This window comes from Excalfactoria chinensis, chromosome 6 (assembly GCF_039878825.1).
Source record: "Excalfactoria chinensis isolate bCotChi1 chromosome 6, bCotChi1.hap2, whole genome shotgun sequence".
NCBI classification, from domain to species: domain Eukaryota; kingdom Metazoa; phylum Chordata; class Aves; order Galliformes; family Phasianidae; genus Excalfactoria; species Excalfactoria chinensis.
Genome location: NC_092830.1, coordinates 27,302,088 through 27,329,072, shown reverse-complemented (window position 1 = coordinate 27,329,072; position 26,985 = coordinate 27,302,088). Strand labels below are relative to the sequence as shown.

At 43.5% G+C, this 26,985-nt stretch overlaps 1 protein-coding gene and 1 long non-coding RNA gene across 2 annotated transcripts in view; both read right to left on the bottom strand.

Moving 5' to 3' along the window:
• LOC140254504 (uncharacterized) overlaps window positions 1–15,561 on the bottom strand; it is a 59,060-nt gene extending 43,499 nt beyond the window's left edge. Inside the window, exon 1 of the long non-coding RNA XR_011904240.1 lies at window positions 15,477–15,561. This is a non-coding gene — a long non-coding RNA (uncharacterized lncRNA). The remainder of the gene's footprint in view (window positions 1–15,476) is intronic.
• A 1,596-nt stretch (window positions 15,562–17,157) lies between these two features.
• The window catches only part of CFAP58 (cilia and flagella associated protein 58), a 57,047-nt gene continuing 47,219 nt past the window's right edge, over window positions 17,158–26,985 (bottom strand). Inside the window, exons 16-18 of the mRNA XM_072340740.1 lie at window positions 24,483–24,602; window positions 22,864–22,997; window positions 17,158–18,633 (exon numbers count right to left, since the gene is read on the bottom strand). Coding sequence (XP_072196841.1) covers window positions 18,513–18,633; window positions 22,864–22,997; window positions 24,483–24,602 — 375 coding nt within the window. The 3' untranslated portion in view covers window positions 17,158–18,512. The remainder of the gene's footprint in view (window positions 18,634–22,863; window positions 22,998–24,482; window positions 24,603–26,985) is intronic.

Genomic DNA, 26,985 nt, shown 5'->3' with positions numbered 1-26,985 from the left:
CCACCAAAGCACTTCAGCACACACAGCTTCACACCCTCGAGTCACATGGAGCTGTATACCATCTTGAGCATGCAAGACAGTCACTAGAAACTATGGGACAACGTGTCTGGGGCTCTAAGGAGAAAAGGAACATTGGAAAAGATGCCAAGGTGTAGAAAACAAAAGAACTTCCACTTCACAGGCTATCCAGCTCCAAGGCCACAGCCAAGACCTTTATTTTCAGTAATCTTGGGCCATTCCATTTCCCTGACAGTGAGAGAGACCAGCCAATCCCTCTAAGAAAACACAAGGACAGCTCCTGTGACAATGTCATAGAAGCATCAGCTGAGGCAGAGGGAAAATACTCGTTTCTCCCTGCTGGACTGCAAAGTCCATTTCACTGCCAGGAGCAATGGCCAAGGATGGCACATCTGTGATCTCTTGTGCCTCAGAGACAGTTCTGCTTTTCTCGTGCCAAGGCTGTCTCCTGTCAGACCCCTGACTGCAAGTTTTTGAAGTATTTTATCAGCTCCCCCTTCAAACTCGCATGGAAAAACAATGATCAAAAATGCAAAACAAGGCTCATCCCCACCGTTCGGATAGCACAGCAAATGAAGGAGTAATAGGAAAACCTCCAAGAGCCTTGAAGTTCCCCTTGGAGAGACCTACAGGGCTCAGCAACCCAGATTTTGCAACCTGGGACACGTAGTGGCTAATTCCTGCAGTCACACTTCAATTCTTCCTCTTAATGACTAGAAGATTAGAGAAGGTAAAAGCAACTGAATCATGCTAGCATCTAGCTCTGAGATAGTGCTTTTTGCCACAGATCAAGGCATCTTACACAAAATAACTCAAAGAACTACAACAAGGCTCAGGACTGTGCTAATAGCCAACAGAGAAGCTTCTAAGTGCTGTGCAGAGGGGCTTATGCTATGGGGTAGTATGCATGCTGGGTGGGTTCAGCTCTATTTCTTAGTTCCCATTTTTTAAATTCAGCCACATGCACTCAAGAGCAGGTGCAGCATGCAGGAAAGTCTTCCCCAACAGTCACCCTCCTCACACTCCAACCCATATCCATATAAATTTAACAACTAATGCATGAAAGATAACTGAATAAGCATTTGCCTTCTGGGCTGGCATCAAAAAGCACTGCTCTCTCATTAACCAGGCCTTTCCCTGAAGAGAGAAGCTGCTACACTGGTGGTAAACTAGTGGCCTTTTGTTGGCTGTGTTTTCCTGTCCCCATGTCTGACAGCTCTGCAAGTCCCTTGCAGCTGCCACCCAGAAGTCAGTGGTCCAGCTGAAGTCACTGGTCCACAGTGCAAGAGAGCCCTCTGCAGAAAACAGGAAAAGGGCTGAATGAAATACAGCGAACTATACAACTTAGCTCTGTAATTTTGATCAGGGATGGACTCTCCCTGTCCCAGCCCTTGAAAGCAAACCATAATACCTTTTCTTTTATGACAAAGCCTGAGCAACTGTTCATATACCAGCCCTAAGGGTACTGCGGTCAACCTGCAGACCTACCTGCTGCAATGACCTGCCTTTGCTTGTTAGAGACTTGAGTTCAAAAGCATCTCCAGCTGCAAGAAATCAATTGCAGTGGTTGGAGGAAACAAGAGGGCAGGGCACAGGTGCTCTCTGCAGGCAGACATGCTGATTAAAGAGGTTCCCACCCCAAGGCTGTGCAGCCACCTGCCAGCACAGCAGCCCACAGTTCTCTTTAGTCCAGTTTGTGGAAGAAAAAAAAATAAAATAAATCAGCCTGAGGGTTATCAAACATTTTGTGTCCGTGTTTGCTCAGCCTGCTGGAATTTCCAAGAAGAAGGTCTCAACTGAGCCCCTATACCAGCAGGATCAGGGGCAGCCACATGGCTCTGAAGGGTACATAGGGTGGGTGGCATTAGCCACCTAGAGCAGTATATTTAAAGGAAAACATTTCTGTATCCATAGGGCACTATAGAGAGAAGAACTCTTCAAGCTAGCTGGAACATGGGCTGCAACAAAATCCAGACCCAGGCACATAGTCTCCCTCACATCTGCTTTCTGCTCCCAGCACCAGACCACCTCACAAGCACGACCCTCTTTAGACCCTCACCACCAACTCATATTCCCAAATCCTGTCGGCCAGCTGTCACCTGAGGACACTGTATGCAATCTGATGTCAGCATACCCAAGCTGCTGGTGATAGCTAAGGACAAGGGCAGGGACCTAGCTAAGGCAGGGCTAACAACCATGCTCTGTCATGCCTTCCTCCCCGGTCTAGACATCGATGGAGTTTTCCCTTTGGGAATGCCAACTTTGCAGTGCCCCTCTGTCCCTCTTTCAGCTGCCACAGCACCACCTGGCCACCAAACTGGGTCCATCTGCAAAAGCTTAGCAGTAGTGATTCAGGGCATTTTCACTGTAGTCCTGGCCCCAAGCCTGCTGCAAGAGCAGATCCACACCCAGCAAACCATTTGAACTCTCCACATCTCATTTAACAATCTGCCATATGAGGTTAATGCCATCTCACTAGACTGCACTGGCAATTTGTGTTTCTAATTCATTGGAGGATTTCTAGTTTGTTATATACACACATACAACCAAAATACTGGTATTTCTGTGCATGCCAGCAACATAAAAGAGCACAGCAGGAAGCTTTCAGCCCTCAAGACAGTTTCCTGTGTCAATGCACCAATGTGATACTCCTGCATGACCAGAACTAACCAGCTACACCATGCAGCAGCATATTCCCTCTGGTGTTTGCATGTAAACAATTATTGCAAAATGGGTTCTAACTAAAGAGACTTTCCGCTTTGTTTGGTTTTGGCCAGAATTATTGCCTTTGAGAAGAAATCATAAAGCTTTAGGCAGTTGTTATTGTTAAAAACAGTTTTCAGAGATGCAAAAGTCTCATCTGAATAACAAAACCATTTCTGTTGATGTTGTCATTGTTTAAGAGCAGTTTAAGCCCTGAGGTAGGTAGAAAAGGGGAAATAAGAGGAATTTATCTGTCTAACATTTTAAAACATACCACCGATGATAAAAAAAAACAAAAAACAAAAAAACATTTTGTGTTTGAGCACTAAATAGAACATCATACAGTTTCTAGGAAAAAAGTTCAGGCAAAAAGAGGATTTAAAAAGTCATGAAAAAAATTGTAAAAAGTATATTTTTAAATTAATATAGCTAACAGTTCATCCCTCTTTAAACACACTTTGTAGCATACTTAGCCAAGCTTGCCATCATCACTATTAGAACAGACCAGGAAACAAAAGGCCTTCAGCATTCTCCCTTTGAGTTTGCAGTGCAGAGCCTGAAGCACAAAGCATCCCCCCACTCCATACACCTCATCCTCTGTGGCCCAGAGCCTGTGGAGTGGGGCTGTATCAGAGACATGGAACCCAAGAAGCAGAGACAGAAGACTGAAAGCAAACAGGGCAGCATCTGCTGCACAGAACAGTAGTGACACCAGTCCCATTTTCCATCACTGGCTCCACATAACATAAGCACAGTTTTAACAGCCCATTGCTCACAGCAGGGAATATAGTGGGCATCCAAAGGTCATGGGTGTCAGATTTGAGCAGCTTCTGTATTAAACCCATTCTTTACAACCAAGCAAGGGAGGAAGCAGAGCTGCTTGCATCACTTGTTCATGCAGCCAGACATGGAAATCAGGAGTAAAAATATAATAAAAAAAAAAAAAAAAAATCAAGAAACTAATGGATATGGTGGTATTTACCACATCCACACATGCACAGAAGCCTTCAGGTTTAAGGAGTTTGTCCCTTTTTGTATAACAGCACATCCCTTTTACACTTTGCTTTCCTTCTTTAAGCTGAACCAAAGCAAGACTTATTGCAGATGTTTTCCAGGGTACGTTCACACCACTTAAGTTACAAAAAGCAATCATTTTTGACAGGTGTCTTGACATATTTTGATTTAAAAATTGAAAAATTCATTCTTTATCCAGGAAAAGGGGGTAAAAGCATATTTCTGGTAATTGCTTTGCAAGCAGTGACTTGTTATAAAAGGATCAGTGTTTTCCTCCAGAGAAACAACTAAAGATACTCCTAATTAGCAGTGAGCTAATTACTACCAAGCCTCCTGCACAACACAGTGACAAGTGAAATCACCCCTGCTTGCAACTGCTTGGGCTTCACTGAAGGCAAAAGTGGGAAGGAGGAGCAGTCACTCTCTCCTTGCCTGCAGACTGACTGCAGCCCCCACATTAGCCCCCATAATGGACCCCTTAGCCCTACTAAGACAGATCCATCCCCTCTTTCTATGCTCATCAAAGCTCTTTTCTCAATTTGTCCAACTGAGTTCTGCCTGTCTTGGTTTGAGCTGCTATAAGCATGGGCCTTTCCCACAGTCCGAGCTCACCTGAGCCTTTAAGGAAAGGCTTTCCCAACCTTGGTGAACACAAGATTTCCACAATGGGACCCCACTATTGCTTCTCAGACGCAATTATGTGCATTTTTCCTAAAAAATGAACGGAAGATCCCAAAGAAACAAACAAGGAATAAGTCCTTTTTGATTCCATTTCCAGAAATTGAAGCACTGCAGGATTTCATTTAGTTTTCATTGCCTCTTTTCTAAACTTGGTCCTACATTCTGCTGCTGGAGGAGAGGAAACCAGGTGGAGAAAACAGGGAAATGAACCTAAAAGATCTGAGAACTCAAAATGTTTGAATTGCAACATTTGTCATTTAAATAGAATGAAACTGGCTTTGACTTTGTTAAAAACAGCCCTCTTTGCAGATTTTCCTCAGACTGAATGTCTTCACAAACAGGTTTTGCATAATCACTCTGTCTGTGGGTCAGTCTGGCCCATCTGTCTGTACTCCTTTTCATTGAGTCTATGACCTTTTCAACCCGGTAGACAGTTTTGAAAGAAATCTGCTGCTTTTACTAGAGCTGAGGTGGGTTCTGATCCACAGCTGCAGATCCAAGCCCACGGAACCGGGGCAAAGCTAAGTTCCTCAGCATCTTCATGCTCATCAAATCATCATACAATTGTTTGAGTAGGAAGGGACTGTTAAAGGCCACCTTGTTCCACTCTCCTACTCTGAACAGGGACACTGACAGCTCCATCCGGTGCTCAGAGTCCCATCCAGCCTGACATTGGGTGCCTCTAGGCATAGGGAACTCACCACATGACACCAAGAGACTTCAGTAAACCCAGACAGAAGCTGCATCACATTTTCCACCTTCTTACCTGAGAGGATCCTCTGCATCAAATCCTCTTGTTTTTAAACAGCTTTGCTTCTTGCAATGAATTGGAAGCATAAAGCAATCAGGAAAAGTGAATGTTTTGCAGATCAGACACTGCTCATCATAGAATGTTACAGTGCCTAAATTATTAACAGTAAAAAATGAGGTGTCCCAGAGCTGCTCATTTCTGGATGAGGGAGAGTAGGAGGGGGTAAGAAGAAAGGATTGTGCTATTACTGGTTATTTTTATCCAGCGTTTCTATGCTTCTGTCATTAGCTAATTGATGACACAGCCTGTTTAATATTATGTCTGCCTTTGGTATTTATAGCTCACCAATTACTGTGGTATCTAGGTGCTACTAACAAGCTGCTCTCAGATGAATTTGGATGCTCACAGCCAGATCTCTCAGTACAAGTAAGCACGAAGCACGACTCCCTTGCAGCCAGCAGTGCACTGTTTTATGCCAGCCAAGGACTTATCAACAAGCATTTAATCACATGTGATGATGCTGGGTCCCAGCTCAGCCCACACTGAGGTGCAGTAACACTGAAAAAGGCACCATATGGCTCACTACAATAGCAGCAATCCCTTCAACACCTGTGAAGTTTTTCCAGCACTTGCCACCAGAGGACCCAAGGCCAACTCTAAGGACACCCTTACAGTCACCACGGCCTCCAGCATGGTCACAAGCAACATGAGTTCAACTCTGAACCATTTGACCCAAGAAACAATTTCCTGGCTAGATGATGGGAAGGAAAAAGGGCCTACCTCCAGGCAAGCAGCCAGTCAGATGCCCCCCAAATATCAGCAGTCTGTTTGTATTAAGTTCTTTGCTCCCAGCAGCCACAATGCCAGTTGGCTAAAGTCTTCCCCTATCAGCACAGACCTTCAGACAGTGCTGCTCAAACAGGTAAACTGCACTACCTACATGAAGATCAGCTTCTACGCACCAAATCCACCCTTAAAGTTAAGGGAGAGGCACCAGACAGATCAGTTAGACCCTGTCCGAAAACCTCCTATTCCTATTGTATGTTACCAGGAAAATAAATCTCAGTGCATGCAAGATCTTCTCACTACTTCCCCTACAGCTTCCATTTGATATAACAAACATGCAGTCCCAATGACAGCATGCTCCCAAAGAGCAGATGACTGAGGTGCGTTCCAACTGAGCTCTCCAACAGGAGAACCTCAGGAGCATCCTCTGACAAAAAGACTGTCTCTCCAAAGCTCAATAGGCAGCACAAACAGGAGCGCTCAGCTACAATAAAAGGGCTATTTTCTGCTAATTGTAAACAACCATGATGCCCATGTATTTCATTTATGCCTTTACTGAGTAAACCTGAGAAATAATGAAACCTGGAGAGAACGTTTTAACTTTCATTGTGCTGGGTAAATGCTCTATAACATTAACAATTCAAAAAACATTACTTCCTGAATAGCAAAATGTCAGGCCATTTGGATTAGCTCTGCTCAGACCCCTGTTGAGATAGGGGTGTAATTGTTCACCAGCAAGGATCAATCTCTCAAAATTAGTGCGTGCCACCCGGCTCCAGACTGCCTGGAGCAGAAATGAACTGGGTTTAGAGCTGAAATGCACCAAAATCTGCTCGTGACCTCGAATCAAAGAGCAGGCTTTCTGGTGGCATTCTCCTTGCAGCAGCCTCCTGCCTATCTTTGCAAAATCATTTAGTTTGGCCTGAAAAGTACTTTCCCATCGGAAATATTGTTGAAAGAAGCACACGTTTGCAGAGTTTGTTTTAAAATTGGGCATATTCCACTAAAGAGCATTTAGACAGAACACTCCCAGACAGCTGTCACAGCATTAAATGTCTCTACTGAATCTTCTTCATTTGTAGAAATCTGCCTGTCCTTCTAAGTGAGGAAGTGGCAGGGAGGTTTGCCTCCTAGATTGCATTCTTCACAGCAACTCCTTTGAGGGACAAATAGCTTTAATTGTAAGAGGGGAGAGGAAGGCTGCAAAATCATCAATGGCAAACATCAGGTGGGCTGGGGAGGAAAGCAGCCATGTTAGTCCACATTGGCAGACAGTGCTCTCTGTAGCATCACTGCCATTGGGCTGCTCAGAAGGAATATTTACCACTGCAGAAGCTTTTGCTGGCTTGTTTCAGTTCCCTGATCTCTGCAAGCAGACAGGCACCTGGGGGGACTGTCCAGAAGCTTACAAGTCCCTTGTGAAGACAAGGGATAAACAAATCTCCAACAATTACAGGGAGGCATTCTGCCTTTTTCAGAGGCCTGCACAGTTGCAAAGGGAAACAGACAAGGCACCGCCTTCCCTCTGCTCTCCTGTTAGAGAAACAACAAGCATCAGCAGAAAGTTTGTCACCAGAGATCAAAACAGTGGTTCAAACAGCTGAGTAGCCTCTTCCAGTCTCATTTTTGGAGTAAGAAACCAGATCAAGAAAACAAGGCCTTGCAGAAGTCATGAAATCACCTGCCTCAGCATCACAGACCTCATCTGTCAACACCTTCCTTACAAGGCACATAAAAGAATAAAGTTTGGGCTGAACACAGTGCAAGTCAGCTTGGAACACATTTGCTGTGCAGCAACAGGGAGCAGCTCCTGAGCTGTACGGGAGGAAAAGCAGCCTCTGATCAGAGCAGAGCAGCTATTTTTCTTTCCCAGCACATTGCTTGCCTCAGCCATTCCTTTCTCGTCGTGCTTACAGTGCTCAGACTCCCTACAATTAGTCCTGTCTTACCCATCCACCACTACTGCAGTGGTACTGATTTGCTAAGGTTTAAGTGAGAGCCTTAAGCTGAGCTGGACAGGGCTGTGCTAACACCTCAGTGCCACTTAGCAGAGGAAAACCTGCCTATGGACTGCTCCCCACTTTTGGCCTCAGCAGACCTGAGGCACACCAGCCACCCCTCAAACCCTCATTCCCAGCATCCTCCTTCACTAGAATTCCCATTGGTGTAGGTCAGTTGTAAAGCACAGACGCCAGCAGCTCTGCCTGCAGTCCCCCTGCACCATGCCTTGCACAGCTCAAATATAAACCTGTTAGCAGCAGGCAGTGCACAAAGGAGGTACAGCTCATGGAACGTGAGCCCAGCACAAGGAGGCCCAGCCCTGTATTCTGTTAAACACTGCAGACACAGCCCGAAAGCAAGGATGTGACTTCTGCTTCAAAAAGGAGCAATAATTCTGCCCTTCCCTCCCACAAAGGGACAGGGGAAGCTGCTGACAGCCACCCTCCCCTGATGCATTGCATGAAAGCAAGGAAGATGCATTATTGACTGAAAGCTGGTCAATGTTTATTATTAGCACAAATGGTAACTGCTGCAGGCCAGGTTTATCTCCCCGTGCATCAGACATAATGACGGTACAGCAGTTCCAAGTACCAAAGCATCCACTAGGGGCAGTGACATACCTGGCAGCAAGCACATCCCCCAGGCATGATCTGAGAAGAGACCTTCAGCTGAGCAGGGGAGGAGAGACCAGCAGGAAGGCACTGCCACAGCAGCACCAGAACTTCTGTCCTGAAAAAGGACACAAAACCACTGGGGCAGGAATGCACTTTGAGCTGGATTTCAGGAATCATTCCCACTCTGCTGGGCTCTCCTCATTGCTCTGGGTCCAGATAATGTAAATTCCACTAATGGATTAGGAAAGGAACACACTGAGCTCCTAGTGCTTAAACACACGTGAGAACTTAAGGCAAAAAGGTCACATCCTACACAGAGCTGGGAGATAACAGGATGCTTCATGAGCACACAGCATCCCTGAGCCCACTGTGCCACCTGGGAGGAGAGGCAGAGGACCTAGGGTCCTTCTGCACGTGTTTTGTGGCTGCTGTTGCATAGATCCCAGATATCCATCATTGCTCCTCCATGCTTTTGCAGTTCTGTCTCTTCACCTAAAAACACCACTCCCTGAGATAAACCCACTCCACCTGCTACAGAGACAGCATTCAAGCAGTTCACCCATCTACTTCATACATAGTGCCAGGATGACCCTGGGATGAGCATTCAACCCGAGGCTGGAAGACCAGAGCCCTCCAAACCACTGCAAAAACCTCAAACAGGCTGCAGAGCATGACCATCCTATCCTGTATGTGCTCTGCCCACACATCCATCACCACCTTTATGGGCTTATAAACGTTTCACATTTGCTGCAGTTCTCCAACATAAGTCAGGCAGTAGCATCAACATCTGCTCACAAGGGAGGACTGTTTTATACTGTAAAATAGTGCTTTAAAACTGCTTATGGCCACTGCTTTAATAATAAAAATAAAACCTATAGTTCCAAAACAGTAACAAGTTTGTCTTTAAAAAAACAAATTAGACATTAAACAAAATATGTAGCTCTAGTGGGAATGATTGCAAAAAATGTAACAAAATTAGATATGCAAGGGAACATAGCCACAGCTCTGCGAGTCAGAGCAGCTTTTCCACCCTGCACAGCATTCGAAGGATCAGCCTCCCCATTAATACTCATCCCATAACATCTGCTTGTATGTAGGGCCACTCCTGACTGAAGGATGGACAGAAGACTCTCTAGGATGGGATCACAGTATTTGCATACCAGTAATAAAGACCAGTGGTACATATTGGCCAGTTTGGAAGATCCTGCAGATAGAGCAAATAGATGACTGCCTATTTCTCCTGCTCTAGAACAGCACAGAACTATGGGAACACAAAGAGCAGCTGCAGTGCAAGAAGAGGATCAAGTTGCTATCACATCTATAATCATGAAGTCTCCACAAGGCAGAACTCAGAGATTAGGGCTGAAGGAAGATGTTGAGATTATGCAAATCTTCCTCCCGGGTCTCCCAGGAGCACCTGGCTTTGCATTTCAAATTCTTTGTGCTCTTCATTCATCCATGTCTGTCCCCTGCTCACCAAGCAAACTAAAAATGTCATCGCGCTGTTGAAAGCAGCCACATATCAAACAAGAAACATATTTGCTCTCTCACTCTGTTTCAGGAAGACTGACTGCACCTGTCCTCCTCATTTGTTATTTTAATTTCCCTGATTGACACCACTCAGATCTGGGGATTGTTCCCTCTCCAGAGCCAGGCTGCGCACACTCCTCCCACCCACAAATGCATAGGGCCATAAGAAGCCTCCCTTGCAAAGCCACCCACAGACCTCTCCCACTTGGTAGTGGGAGACCGCACAGGAGAGTCATAAATCCACCGCAGTGATTTACACCCAGCCTTGAGCTGCAGTTACAGCCCTGAGAGCCAGCCAGCTGCTGCTCACACCACTGCTGAACTCAGCTGCAGTCTGGGAAAAGCTCCTGCTTCTGAGATCATCACATCTTTGACATCTGGCTTTCTTCCCTTTGTTTGAGCCTCCCTTCCCCTACTATTTTGTTACAAGGCTATCAAACTCACACAGCCCGATATTCACTCACACCCCCTCAGCCCTTCACACCTTCCATGCTGCTATGCTCCTGAATGGGGTGTTCAGTCTGTCCCCACTCTAAAATTCCCAAAGGAAATTACAGAGTAGTTGTATCCATCTGCCTCTGGAAATGGTCTTTGTGCTCCTATTATTTGCCAGTGACACTCCAACACCACGGTTACAACCACTATTTTTTCCTCCCTGCCCACAGTGCTGATGAGGGAGCAGCAGACTGCTGATGTTGAATCTGAACAAGTTACTTAAATACATTTGTAACCCTGGATCACAACGCACAGCATGAATCCAACCATCTATCATGTGCCCATTTGATGCAAATACTCACCATGCTACCAGGCAAAGCAATCACTAGAAAAATGCAGAGTGATTTGAGCTGCAGCTGCCTGTGAGCCTTTAATGAGGGGATTAGCTGAAAAGATTCCAAAAAGGGATGAAGTGCCTTACCTAGACATGGCCTGTGCTGCATTGGCTCCACAGAGAAAGCAGTGATGTGAAAAACCTCTGGGTAAGTTTACAGCTATGCTTGTAGCACCAAGTCCAACCAGGGATGGCCTGAGGCTCTATGTTACCAACCCAGGTTTGATTTGTGAGCAAAAGAGGAAAAAGGCCCGAGGGCAGGATGCTCAGTGTGGGACCCAGTGCAGGTTCTGACAGTGAAGCACCTTCCAGCTCTGCCCCACAGGGTTGGGAAGCCTTTGTCCAGTGTTGCTGGACCACGTGGTGGACAAAGGTTGGGAGGTGCTTGGATCCTGCACAGAGACCCTGCCTTGAACACACATGTGAGAAACCCCATCGTGGCCCTGGCTGCTGCCACCAGCTGGGTGGAGGCTCCTCTCCTGAGCAGGGTCCTTACACATGGTCATTGCCTACATCTGGGTGATGACAGAACTTCACCAGCCTCAATGTCTGGAACCACACACACCCAGCAAAACCCACTGAATCAGAGGACCATAGGATGCACAGATTTCCCCAGGCATCCCAAAGGTCAAATAAAGCTCAACTGGGCATTAGAGAGATCTCCAAACTGTGTGTGAAAAGATCACCCTTTGGGCTGCTCATACACTCAGCAGCAACAGAATGAACAACAGGGTGGTAGTGGGATGTTGTGGTCCTACACAGCAGCCATCCTCTGCACAACCAGTAAGGAGCAGGCCCTCAACATAACACCTCGCAACCACCTCCCTTCTTCAGCCCCAGAATGAGCCCAGCTCAAGAGGGAAGATTTCAGCCATGACCCAGAAGCCCACCATTATGGTGCATCATTGCCTTTCTCTAACTCAAATGTGCTCAGGGGCCCCTTGTTCACATCAGAGACCCCATTCTAGCCCCTCATCCACTCTGCCCTCCAGTTCCTGGCACCTTTAATCAAATTATACCAGGTGCTCAGCAAGCCTGAGGAGAAGGGCATCCCCCTACAGAATATGGAATGGAGATAGATAAACCAGATCTGCCAGTGCATTAAATAATAGAGGGCAAAGAAAGCAAGATCTGAGCTGCAGAACTTGGTCAAGGCCCAGCAGAAATCTGCAAGCTGCCAGCAAATGAAAGAGGTGAAGAGATGTGCCAGGCAGCAGGAGGCTTAGGTAGTTTGCTGCCAGCTTGCACTAAAGTAGATAGGGGAAAAAAATTCCCTCTGCCTGAATTATAAAGACACATCCCCTGAGAGCACAAGGTGAAGCACTTGATCAGACAAGTGATGCTGGCATGTAATTTCCCTTGATAGCACCCTATTTGAATTTTAGTGCTTGTGAAGGGTGCATGACTGACAGCTCTGCAACTGCAGCATCTGCTCCCATTCAGCAGGCACAGAGCACCTGGCCCCAGGCACAAGCATCTCTGCATCAGTGCTGCTGCTGGCCAGCACCATAGGGAGAGCCTGGGTGGGAGCTGAGCACATGGAGCTTTATGGGAACCAAAGTTGTACTGGAAGTATGAAGCCTGAGATCTCCCTGGGGTTACAAGTCACAACACCATTTCCAAGTGCAGTCTGACACTTTATTCCACCAGTCTGTACCATGAGAGTACAGTAGCAGAGTGGGAGCCGTGGAGATGAAGGGCAATGTTTGTGTTGTTGCAGCACTGTCTCAGTACCAATAAAACAGCTGTCAGAGCCTCCTTTAGCACTTGATCACTGCAGGAACCACAACAGGATCCACACAGCCAGACACCCACAAGAGCCTCCAGACTGCCATAATACAGAAGCATCTCATTTCTGAAGGCATGACCCAGTCACACCCACATTGTGTGGACTCATATTACTGACCACAGGACAGCAATTGGCCTTGGGAATGGTTTGCATACTATCAGTATTCCATATCAAGACAGTTAAAAATAAAAACCAGGCTCAGATCCAGTAAGCACACATCACATTAAAAGTAAAGAACGAATTGCACCTGATTAGATGCAAATGGATATACGCTAAATCCTCAGCTAATGTACTCAAGCAGAGATCTGTTGACTCGTATAACTGAAGTTCACTTAATTGCCCACTTCTCGCTGTTAATACGGGCGGCTCTAACACTTGCACTGTGCTGCATACCAATTGAAATGCTGCAACAAGATCCACTCCTGAAGCAAACCAAAATAGAGATTGCTTTAAGGAATTTGAAAGATATCTTCTGCAAGAAAAGCTTGCTGCTCAAACTGCTCCAAATGTAGGACTGAAGCAAGCACTGGGATTTAATGAACAGCTCACAACTAAGCAAATAAAGCAGAGCAGGGCTATTAAGGAAGGCTCCTCTGAGGCATTACGTGTCATCCTCATCTTTTTCTCCTATAGCATCTGAATCAGTGAAGGACCTGGTAACTTCTAGAAAAGATTTGTTATGTGCTCAGATAAAACTCCAGTGATGAGTTTTCTTAACCTGCCAGAAGGGAACACCTCTGAACGACAACACAGAAATTGCAGAGGGTGAGACAGCTCAAACAGAAACTTGGAAATGAGAACTTTCATTACCCGGCCAGCCTCAGCACTCACCATTCAGCCACAGCACTGCTCACACTATGAGGACTGTGGGGAGGCACAGGTGTGCAGGGCAGAACTGGCTGTCCCGAGGGGTGGGACTGCCATCCATGGAGATGCAGACAGGCTGAGCAGTGGGCACAGGAGAACCTCATGAGGTTAAACAAAGCCAAGTGCAATGCCTTGCACCTGGGTTGTGTCAACTCCCGCTATCAGTGCAAGCTGGAGGATGAAAGGATAGAGCACAGCCCTGCCAAAAAAGACCTGGGTGTGCTGGTGGATGATGGCAGCTGGACACAAGCCAGCAATGAGCCCTCACAGCCAACTGTATCCTGGGCTGCACCAAAAGCAGTGTGGCCAGCAGGGCAAGGGAGGTGATCCTGCCCCTCTGCTCTGAGCTATGAGACCTCACCTGGAGTACTGCACTCAGATGTGGAGCCCTCAGTACAGGTGGGACATAGACCTGAGAGACCTGGGGCTGTTCACCCTGAAGAAGAGAAGGCTTCAGGGAAACCTGAGAGCGGCCATTCAGTATCTAAATAGGCAGGGGAGAGGCTATAAGAAATGCATTAGTTATTTTACTAATATTTCACTTTTTAAATGAAAATCTGCCTTTCCCCCACTCCCAGAAGCATTCTGTACTCACAATAATGTCTCAGGGTGCTCCTGGGGAGGTAAGATAAGAGCAGATATTGGTCAGTTCCTTTATATATATTTCCAAGGAGAAACCAAATGTAGGTTAATTGCCCACATTTCAGCATCAATACCAAACATATCAATATTTTTGTTTTTATCACCCCACAGTGAGGCTGAGCTACCTGTGCTCTACCTCTACACAAACAAACCGTTTCCTACAGGCAAGCTCGGTTGAAATTAAAAGGGAGCAACAAAAGTTGCAAACACGTACTTAACTTGAAGTGCATTCAAACCCCATGTAGAGATTCTCATTTCAGATTAAAATGGCTTTAAATTACCGCTACTTAGTTTTCTGCCAAGAAAAAGCTCTGAAAAATGGTTCTTGCTGTGAAGAACTGGGAAGCTTAAATAGCCAAAACTGGCTGAAAGCTCCGTTGTTAACATCCACTTCACACCTGGGCGGATTAGTGCCCGGCAGAAGAAAGAGAGGCTCCCAGCAGCAGGGAGGGGAGCTCAGCTCTGCCAAGATCCAGCTTGCAGAACTAAGAGCCTTAGCACATCCCACAAACCCTGCCCTGCTCCTTCGTACCCACTCTTACAAGCCTAGGGGGCCGTCACGTGGAATCATTAAGGCTGGAAAGGAGCTCTAAGATCATCCAGTCCGACCACCAACCGACCCCCATCGTGGCTGCTAAGCACGCCCCTCGGTGCCACATCCACCCGGCTTTTGAACATCTCTACAGACGGTGACCCACCGCCTCCCACAGGGGAGTTTAACACGCTAAGCGGTGCGAGCAGCCACGCTGAGCCGCACGGGGCTGCTTAAAGCGTACCCGAGAAAAGGAAGAGCATCAGAATCAGACTACTGCTTTTAGAAACAAACTAAAAACGGACTCTGCTGGAGGGGATAGCACAGCAGTGAAACCACCCGCCAGGGAGATAATACTCAACTGCTGAAGTGCCTAACTACAAATACAGATGATTCTGAGATTCTAATCTGAGTAAAGACGGTTGGGATGGGCCAGATTTCAGACAGCATCGTTAATACCCCAAAAATAGCAGATGTTGTTTTTTGCTTCCTGACTCCTCTTTTTGACCCTCCTGTTAACTTTACCTTCTGATACCATCATAAAGGGCGCAGGGCAATCAATGACTATATTCTCTGCTTTTCCTTGCAGCTTATAGTTATGAGCACGAGCACACAAAGCAGAAGCCTGGGCACCAGCAGCCCACCTACAGGCAATGCTAAGGGGCATACAGCCACGCAGCCCCTCACCTCCAGCAAAGAAACTTTTTCCCGTCACTCACCTCCACTTCGAGTCCTTCTTCTTCATCCCGCAGCAGCTCGCTCTTCTAAAGCACTGTAGAGCTAACCCTAAAAGCTGCTCCTCTGTCCTGTTGCTGGATGCAATCTGAGGGTGCTGGTGCTGTGAATGTTAAATAGCGGCCCCGGGCCCAGGTGGAGTTAATGAGGGCCATTAAGGCCAATCAGTGCCTCAAGACTCAGCACCTGCTGCTCTGCTCACTGCAAATGCTCTTCTACCCTGTTGGTAGAAGCTCTTGTCTCTGGGTGCGAACTCTTCACAACTTTTCTTCTACCTTCCCACCACAGTACAAACTTTGCTCCCTGAAAAAAATGTCAGGACGGATCTACCGTGCGAGCTACTATACAGCTCCAATCCAAGCCAGTGGAGAGAGATTTCTTTTACCTTAAGGGTTGTGGATCACAGCCCTTTGTCTTCATCTTTTCACATAACTTCTTGCTTCTGTAAAGGCAAATATATCCTTGCTGCTTCCAGGCTTATATTTTACATAGGCCAGAAGTCAATTAGCATTACTCTGCAACAAAACTTTGAGAAGTGCTTCAGAGCTGCTGCTCACAATGCAGAAGTGACCGAACAAATGATGCTCTTATTAATGCTCTGCCTTTCCCTGCTGTGCAAGCCAAATCCTCCAATGCTAAAAGCACCTCAGCATCAGCTGGGTTTACTGACATGGAGAGATTTTTCAGGCTCCTTGACTTCTGTAGAATGGGAGGATTTGGTGTGCTTTAATCCATTCTCTTACATGAACTCGGAAATAGCTTTGACTCCCTGGCAGTATCAATGAAGCTGCATTTATTCTATTCCTGATTGTGCTGAAAGTTAATGGTATTAATTTGATAACTTTATTTTTCTTGTCTGAGTCTCAACCACAAACGAATGTGTTAATTCAGTTTCTCTGATGATAAGCAAATAACGTAATGAAACTGTAGGTGGGAGCCAATGGGTTCAAACCTGGATGTCTGCAGTAAAGGTTGCTGCACTTTGCAGGTGGAATTTCATTGCAGTTCTTCTGCACTCCTCTGTGGGTTTTTGTTCTGTTTTTGTTTATTGTTTTAATTTAGAAGATTAAGCACTTTTTAGACAAAAGTGAATTCACCTTTGCAAGTCATTAGGCAAATACTATCCCACCCATTTTAGATACTGGAAAATTCAGGTCAAGAATCACTGAGAGATGGAGTGTCTTACCATAAGAACAGTCCAAATGTATGCAATGCAGACTCCTGTGAAATACATTGGAGGATGGAAAAGAGCCTCTTTTATTGAAGTACTCACAAAAATACAGACAATTAGTGCGCATATTCCATCTGCTTGGCTCCTCTTCCTTTGCTCTGAACAACGTAGCATCTTGTTAAGCACAATAGCACCTCATATATAAGCCCTGATACCAAACAGAGGGAAGAGATGTGCACAGACTCCAATCACTGCTGGATAAGTCGGGCTGTACAGTTCAGAGTATGATAAGTTGCTTCTCTGCAGTGCGACAATATGCTGTGAGGGTAACAGCGCCTCTTATTTGTGTGAATTAGTAAATGTGACTTCACTTCAGTACATACTTCTTCCCAGTATCAGTAAGCGGAGTGGAGTCCAGCTGCAGGCTCCTAACAAACACTGCTCTTAAAGCCTTCTTGGGATCCCTTCAAACCGAAGCACCCGTGTCAGTTATTCTCAGTTATTCTACCTATAAGGACATGGTACACGAAAGACACGATTCAGACAGCATGACTGCCCTAAAACGATAACTTTAGCATAATGCACTCGGCAGAGAAAAAGCAATAATATCTATTTTGGGAACAAAAGAAAAATACAATGGATCTGATGACTAAGTGTTCTGGTCCCCAGTGTAAAAGCAAAGTAGATCCCTGTCGTATTTAACTTGATTCCTTTGAATTAAACACTTGCATTAAAAGTTTCCCACAGTAACTTTAATATTTAATTATGTATTCCACCAAAGGAAAGAACAAAATCTTTGCAAAGGGGTTTTTTCTTTCTTTCTTTCTTTCTTTTTTTTTTTTAGTGCATGTGAAATATTTATCAGCATATCTCTTTGGACAAGTATTTTTATCCCCCAGGCTGAGAAAGAGCTTCCATGTACAAATCAGTTTGAAAACATTTTATTTTACGGCTTGAAAGTTTTCTATACTTCGGCACCTCATGCGGTGACTTTGTTATTTCACTTGTTAATGAATGGTAATTAAATCTCTTTTGGCTGAAAAGGTTGGAGGGCTCCTGCTGCATTACAAAAACAATTTCTGAAAGTTACAAAAATGCCCAAGCCTAGAAATTAAAGAGTAAAGTTTCCCGTGTTTTGAATCCAAGTTTGACTTACTGGGAAGGATTTACGTGGGAGAACAGCATGTCCCAGCCAGTGTGCAGTCTCCCCAGTTGAATAGGCATAATTATGTCACTTTGTGTCTATCAGAGTAAACAGAATCACATTCTTAATAATGCACATTGCAGCCACAAGCCTCCTTGATCTTACTAACAACTGCAGCAAACAGTGAATAAACCAAATTATATACCACCTGCACAAAGAACTGCTACATGTGTACATCTAAGAACAGAGTTGTTAATTTTGCATTTGCACAGCAGGGCTTGGAACATCAGCTTATTAATTTTTCTTTTCTGTTTTCACTTTTCTTTCAGGTGTTTTGAGTCAGACGACAAATGGAGTGAGTGCTTACAACAGAGGTAGATAAAGGGGAAATCGCTCCACATTAAGGCATTCTGTGGTGTTACTGTGCTAAATAAAGAGATACAGTATGGAAGAAATATCTGCACTGTCTCCACCACTCAGTTCTACAGTTTAAGTTTCTGCTGGCATCAAACATGAGGGTTTAGTCCTCTGTTTGTGAACCAGAAGTAGGCTAGTTCTAACACAAAATGCCTTTATTAACCCTGAAGGCAATACAGTGATTTCAGAGCAAAAGTTGATATGGAATTTCTTTTTAAATTCTCATTTGTCAAACAATCCAGCACAGGCAGAGTTTAGCAAGAGACTGGGAAAGTGATGAGTCCGCTCCTAAGCTGTGACTTTGGGAATGGGTCTGCTGAGAGCAAAACCCCCTCCAGTGAAGCGAGGAACGTCAGATCTGAGGTGTGGGAACTCAGTCTCCCTTTCAGCCAAGGATCGCTCCTTCTCCCTTGAAATAGAAACAAAGAAAAGGAAAAAGCATTTTTCATTCTGCTGCCCAATGATGTTTACAAACTAAAGAAACTGTCATCCTCCAAAGTTTCTTTGCTGCAACCATGTATCAAGAGATCATTAAAAATCTGTTGATTAAAGCCTGTTTGGCTAAACAGCCATGACTGGGTGTCTGTTTGGATCTAATTACAAGACTAGTGATGCTTTTTGGAATTATTTAAAGCCAGAAACAAATGAGCTTAATGCCACTCCCCAGAATGGTCAGAGCACCTCATTAGAGCAAGTTTGTGCATGAGCTCCCAGATTTCTAATAATCAACCCATTCTAGCAAGTAGACATTTGTTTTAAAACAGCTACATTCATCAAAGGCGCAACGTGGAGATGCTTTTACTTTGTTGAATTTTAATGAATAAATAGTGTTATCTCTCTTCACTTCTTAAGAGAGTTCTAGTGATAATTACTCTGCCTGTGATGAAAAAAATAGTACTGTGGATACACTGGCAGCTCCAGGAAGCTGCTTTGTCTGAGGATCCAGGTAGGCTTCAATTTGTTGGCCTTAGGATGAGAGAACAAGGGTTACCTGGTTCCCTTCTAATGAGGTTTGTGAGGGAAACATGGCAGAACAAATACAAAGGGCAGTATTTCAGACTCACAGCGATACAACTGGATGTTTCAGAAATAGGTCCTGAGATATTTAAAATTAACAAGGTTGAGCTTTATGATGAACTAGTTTATCACAACAGTAGTGGTCTCCAAGCTTTACAAAGAAGGTCAGTACCATTACTTCTATTTTACAGACAAAATCATGAGCAAAACCAGGCTTCTACATTAGAACCCATTAGCACCCATATTCAGACCCCAGTAAAGGAAAAGAAAACACTTCCTGGAATTAATATTTTATCCTTAAATATTACTGACTGCGTGGGGAGAGGAGGAAGTTCAGAGAAACCTTGTAGGAGGACTAGATCTGCCTCTCTTTCCAAATTTAACTCATATGGAGGTGGGAGAATAGGCAAAAGATAGCTCAGATGAACTTAGCCATGAAAACTACTTGTACATATTTTTAGTTATACCAGTATAACTGTAATGGACATTGCAACTGACAGCATTAAGAGCTAACATGCTACATTTAGATGGTTCATCCTATCTCACTATCAGGCTTCCAAATCTGGGGAGAGAAAATGATCCAGAGTCCATGCTTGCCCTGGCTTCACGCTCCCATGGAGACAGCCAACAGATGTGCTCATCAATATGGAACATTCTGTGCAGTAGAATACTGTAATACATTAATGCAGAATTAATGTGCAAGCAGCCACGTGAAAAAGCTCCCAGCTACCACTGACATTCCTCAGCATGGTTATTTACATAGGTAAGACTGCAGGATCAGGTCTTTGGTGTGGATTTAAGCTTTGCATTTTCTCACTAGTCTTTACAAAGATAAAACTAGAACCCTGGTGCTAAAAGCAACTAGAAAAAACTAATGAAGCAGAAAGAATACAAGAAGGAAGTTAAAATGGAGTTAGGAAAAGAAAGCTTAAGACATCTAAGAAAGATAACACTCAGAACCAGAGAAAAGCAAAGGAGGATTTCAGATTCAAAAAATCTGAAACTGATATTTTCAGCTGGAACATAAAGTGAAGATAAATTCCTATTGTCACTCTCTATATTCCTTCAGCATCACATGGAAAGCTGCATTAGTTCAATATCAAGACTTTAAATCACAAACCAGAAGTGTCATGTGGAAATCAATAAAAGCTTTAGATGATACCTTTGAGTGAGTTTATCTGAGAGTATTAATTCTCTTTCATACCAGTGTAATCAATAATGCTGCTAATGCTATTGTCCTGACAGGATCCTCTTTTTATTAGCAAAAGCAGACACATTTATTTCAGACACGGTGTTAACATTAGCCAGTGAGATAAGAGATCAAGTCAGTGGTTTTCTGTCAGCTGGGATTTAGAGCGACCTGAGATTCTAGGAATCAACTGGCTCTGACTCTTTGGTTAGCATCTACACACCAGGCTGTGCCTGTACGGAGCAGTCTGAGGCAGCAACAATGTGGAATGGCTGTACGTCAGGGATGAAGGACTCCCTGGGGAAGCATCAGGCTGCAGAACAGGCTTTCTCCATTGCAGAAAGAAAAAGACACGTCGTGCACAATTAGCAGTTTGAAGAAGGAAGGCAGCATAACAAGGTTGTTTCCTTTGCTGTCGGGCAACACAAAAAGGAATCTAGAGATACAGAACCTGCAATTATCCATGGCTGATACATCCATTTATGCCTTTGGGTGTACATAACCTTCAAAGCAGCTTGTGGCCCGGAAGTTTTCTTCTGGGGAACAAAACAATGAGGGGCAGAGAAGAGCACAGGCCCAGCATCCGGCTACCTTCCAGCAGCAACTACGCAAGGAAGTGTGAGTCAGGGCTGACAGCACGGTGCTGGTAGCTTCTGAGCCGGAGGTGGGAGGAATAAGAAAGTTGTCCAGCAGAAGCACCACTAAACAGCATGTGACTGTACTTCCAAAACACAGATGTCACAAAGACACCGTGCTCACAGGACAATAGCTGTACTCATCCATAAGAAAAACAACCTGACAAACTGCACTAATAGCAGATATCTTTGTCCTGAACCTATAAGCAGTGTAATGAGTTTGTCATTAACACACCTACAACACAAAATTCCATTTGCTGCGTACAATTAATAAGTTCAGTCAACCTAACACAGTGTTTTTGTTTTCTTTAATGCAGTTCTGCCTCTAACAAATTGTTTTCTCAGTGGTCATAACAGAAATTAATTCTAGGTACAGCATAACAGAAAAACATTGGTGAATTTCTTCTCATCTAATGATCAGAAAGAAACAGGATGCCAGGGTCCAAAATGGAAACATTAAAACTATTGTGAAGAGGATACTTAGCTGCTGGAAATGGATTATCAGGCATTATGGTAGCCTCACATATTGATCCTAAAGCTCCAGGAAGGCCATTAGCACTGCACAATTGTTGTTAATTCCAAACACGAAGGTAACATTATGCAATTTGCAGATAGACTAAAGTCACTGTTTATTACTGCTAATTCAGTCATCAAAACTGTTTGCTGCCTGAAATATGATTAAGGAAGAAATGGATACTGCCAGCTTTGAATTATATTCAGCAATATAATGTATTGTTGGCTATGGTGTGTGAGGACGGGACAAGCTGAGGAAAGGGATGGAAAGACGAAAGACATATGTAGAAAAAAATTGATAACAGGTCATGTCATCTGACTGCAGAAATCTAAGAAGGTTCTTTCTGAGTAGCTTATTTTTAAGAGGAAAAGTCCCATAACTCAATTTTCAGAAGTGACTAATTGTTGTGCTCCAGCCTGAAGATTCATGATCAGAATGCCTCATCTCTCAGCCTCTGCAAATTGTGTGACTTTAATAGGCCTGAAAATGGGCAATGAAGATCCTAGTTGTTTTCTTTTGATCGGGAGGAGCAGACAAATGCGCAATTATGGACTGAGACTGGCAGGAAAGCAGCCTCAAGCTGCTGCTGGACATGAAGAGAGAGCAACGACTTACAAGAAAGTTTTTAGGCTCTCCCCTCAAAAGGGTAAGACATCTGAAAAAGCCAGACTCTGAGCATTGCTTGCTTTCCTCCATTTCCATCATTTCTCTCCACTTTTCCTTTCATGTCGTGTAGGAAGAAAACAAGAAGTGGATGGGGAGTGCTCTTCTCTGCAACCATTGGCAATGATATTGCTGCCCAAAGGGAATAGTCACAGCTGCTACATTTTGGTAGCAATAATGACATCACTCTTATGTAGTTTTCACCCGAAGAAAGGTTGTCCTGCATATACAATGCTGTTTCATTTAATTACAAGCAATGAAATGCACTGAAGTCTCCATAATATTTGAGGATCTTTCCTTAAATGAGAGGGACAGAAACCAATCCACATCTTCTGTGCATCATCTAATTGGCATGGATAATTAAACCGGACTGCAGAATGCATCAGCAGTATCACTGCTGGATGTTCTTGGTGTGACCACAGATCATGGTAAAGCTAGACCAGACTAGTAATTCAGAGTAATATGAAGTAGCATAAAAGAAAACATCAGGAAAGTTGGGCAACAAAACTCTATCACTTCAATCAAATTTGGACACATTCTGATCAAAAGGATAAAGCAGGGTCTTAAAAAAAAATGGAGGCTTAAGCAAAACATTGTGTAGACAAAACTTATTTTCCATACTTGGCCTGGTGCTCCTTGCGTTTCTGAGCCAGATATTTCTTTTTCACATTCACAAGCTCGTTGGCAAGCCTTTCAATTTCATATTTGTATTCTTGGCTCTGTGATTCATACATATTCAGTTCTGAGGACAAAATCTAACAAACAAAAGCAAAATGCAGAAATGGGAGATGTTAGTTTTACTTACATGTATGTTAGTAATTTTACAAGCACTTTTGTTCTTCATATTTGACAATGTAAGAAATCACCATTTTCCACCACATTTCACTTTCCTTCATTGAGTCACCTCTGCCCACCTAAGGACAGCTTAGGAGATTGAGGATATGCAATTTTGAACTACAATAAGACATGTAAAATATGCCCCAAGCATTACGAGAATTGTATTAATACATATATTAGCTTTTAACATTCTGGGACACAAATCTGGTTGAATACCCAAAATGAGGGGCTTAAAAAAAATCACAGTGCAGGGCTATACTTAATTATAATGTTTTTTTATTGAGATCCACTTTGTTGCATGCAGTAATAAAATCCGCACAGTCAAAGTAGCACCAGACAGTGTATATGTGGATTAAATGATGCTTCCATGTAAAACTGTAAACTTTAAAGAAAACAAAAGTGTGCATAGTGTCTTTTCCTTCTTTAAGAAGGAGAATAACTTGACCTGGCTCCACAAAATGATATGCACACCAGAACATTACAACATACTGTGCCTGCAATGCACAGTAGCAATTGACTGCATTAAGGACAAATGGGAACCTTAAGGAAAACTTCAAATCACATTCAGTTTAGCTAAACTTTGGCTTCTGTTTTACATTTTCTACATTGTTTTTCTTCTCCATGGAAAGCTAAGATTTGCATAACAGCCTCTTTGTTTCCTAAGGGCCCATCTGCTCCTGTATTTTTTTTTTCTCATGGTTAGTACAGACATGATTATGATGCAGTGAAGAGGAGATGATGACTTCAACAGAGAAAGGAGCTGTAGGAGCAGACAAACTCCTGGGGAGACTGATCTTTCATGCAGGAAAGAACAAGGGAAGATCAGCTCATTCTTTCAAAGAATCACTTCCTAATACCATACTTTCAAACTCAAGTTTCCCTCAAGATTCCTTCTCAAATAAGAAATCTTCCCTTCTAGTGACAAAGGGTTAAGGTTACTCTAGTCATCACTATAAAATGTGCAAGTCTAACACATGTGTGTATATGCATTTTAAAAGAAATTAGAACAGTTTGAGACATAATATTCAATATACCCCCACTAGTTTGTTAAAAGTAAATGAAATGCTTTCGATTTGCTTATTAAAGATCTCAGCATATTAAGAAAAGGGAAAGAATAATCATAGCAGAAAACTGATGGTGTCCCACAATGTGCAGAAAAAGCATTTACAGCATTATGCTGTGCACACATATTCTAATTGTAATGAAATGAACAAATATAATGGGACAAAAATATATTCTACAGCTACTGTTGAGGTGCAGAATTAATTTTATTTTCCTAACCAAACATACTACTGCATGCACACTGAACACTGAAAATCTTCCTGAACTCTACATCTCCAGGAACAGCAGTAAAGCTGCCAAACCTGGAAGCCTCTCATCCAGAGACAGAAAGCATCCCTTACTTTCAGCTGTTTGGTCTTCTCTCGGAGAGTGTGCCGGTAGAGCTGTAACTGTTCTGCAGCTTCAGGCCCTGGCTGCCGAGCCAGAACATGCTTCAATTCCACATATAGTTTCTCCTTTTCCTAAGAAAAAGATAGAAGGAAAAGCTGTTATAAAACTACTAAAGCTGCAGCAGCACAACCTGCAATGAAACACCAGTGAAAAATGCAACTATGTCAGAAAGATATTTGCAAAGACAGATTTGCCTGTGTGTCAGTCTTTCCTAACCAGCCATAAGGTATTTAAAGTTGTTGTGATAGCAGTGGGAGAGCTCATTAAGAAAAAACATCCAGTTAGTTCAAACGATGAATGAAATACTCTTATGCAATGTCATCAGTGAGCATACTATACAACAGAGAACATATAACCATCCCTGGAAAATTATTCAGGGGTGGGAAATTAATTGCAAGTAACTGTGCTTATTCCAATTTCTTCTTATGAGCCACATCACCTTGCATTATGGATGATAGCTTCACCCAAAAGGAAGTGATAAAGCTATAGAAATGTCAGGCAAGGACTGTACAAAACCAGCAGCTTATTCCAGACAAAATCCTTCAAATACATATACACAGATCTACATACACACATACATAAAACACTCCAGCTTAACTGAGTGGGCCAAGGAACAGGAAAGGAAAGAACAAATAGGAACAACTGTGACTTGCACAACTACCACCAAGTAATTTTTCTTTATCATGTGTCTTCTCTGCTTTCCTGATGGAAAAGAATACTTGCTGGAATGGGGCACAACCATGCCTGAATGGAAACAACACTATAGACATACTTGGTCTGAACACCTCAAATTCTGCATGTCCAGTATTTGAAAGCATAAGGTGTTCAGGGTTTTCAGATCTTTGCACTTTCTGAAAACTATACACTGTAATGGACCCGTAAATGGAAGCATCGTAAATAATAAATTAATTATGCAAACATCACCCTTAAATATTGAATACGACTGAGGAAGAGCCCCTTATAAATGAAGTTGATCACAGCTCATCTGTAGAAAAATCAAAACTTACAGAGACTCAGAATGGAGTTTGCATAGTGGCAAATATTAAAATAAGAATTCACTCTTGGTAGAGAGTTATTTTGTCGCTACAAGTGGCTGTCACTACTGCCTTTTCTTCCCATGAATGCAAAATTCTATTGCAACTTAAAAACAGCAGCAAAAGAAAAATCTTCCTTGTCAAAACACGGCTGGTCAGTATTAACATCCCACCCCTGAATGTATCACAGATTTGTATTTTGGAACAGTGTAATGGTAATTTGGATAAACATGAAGCAATTGATGGATTGAAGGTCTTCTATGCAATTGTTTTCCAATTTATTTCTCTCCTAACCCTCCACAAGGGCCAACCAAGCTCTTCAAACATTGTGCAATGGTGTGTATAATAACCCCATTTAGAGACAAAGCGTGCAATTCTATTATAAGGAGAATCTATCTTATGCAACAGAGACTCGTTAGCTTTCCGATGTATATTGTCTCCATAAGCCAACAGAGGCAGAACCAGCTGTCTTATAATGCATATCCTGTCCTTTCTTGCTAAGCACTGTCCATCTCTTTTACATCTAGTCAATTAATTTGTCACTGTGTTAAAAGCACCATAAGTCAGCAAAACATAGGGAGAAAATCCTGAGTGGTTCTTTATTCCTCAGCAAGTTTTTCATTCACATGTTGGCATCTCTGTATTTTCTGACATTTTATCCCAGGATGAAAACCCAAACCAATTAATTTTAATTAATTTTCAAACAGCGACCACCAGAGTAAATCTCACTTAATACAAGGTATACTGCCACCAAAAATGCATTCCTTAAAGTGGGTACTTCTAGAAGAGAAAAGAGAGAAGAGAGAAGAGAGAAGAGAGAAGAGAGAAGAGAGAAGAGAGAAGAGAGAAGAGAGAAAAGAGAAAAGAGAAAAGAGAAAAGAGAAAAGAGAAAAGGGAAAAGAGAAAAAAGTTATTGTTTCTATAACACCACAGCTATATTGGAAAGACACAATCTGGGCAATGTGTATCACATGCAGATAGCTGCAAGGTTGTCTGATACGTAAGAGTGATGTACTCAAAGAAGCTTTCAGTCATAGCGTACAAACTGATATGCCTGAAGATGGATCTATGCTATTGTTTGGAAGCAAATAAAAAGTATGTGCTTTCCTTAAAATGTTAGGGAGGCCCCAGAGTGACAGGATGGAAAGGAGGTATCCTGACACTGACAAGAAGATCTTAAGTCAGCACTGAAGATAACTGGGGTGGCAGTAACTCAAAAACAAGAAGGTAGGCAGACATATTTGATGCCTACTGGAAGTCAATGCCATTTTGTCTGAAGGAGAAGACTCCATTTACTTCTGTTGGTGGCAAGTCAGATGGAATTGGAACTACAGCACAGGTAGGATGTGTTTCATTGTCTTGTTCCAGACAGCCTCCCCTCTTGCTCCCTTCTGTCTCCAGACTGAAACCACAGCATACA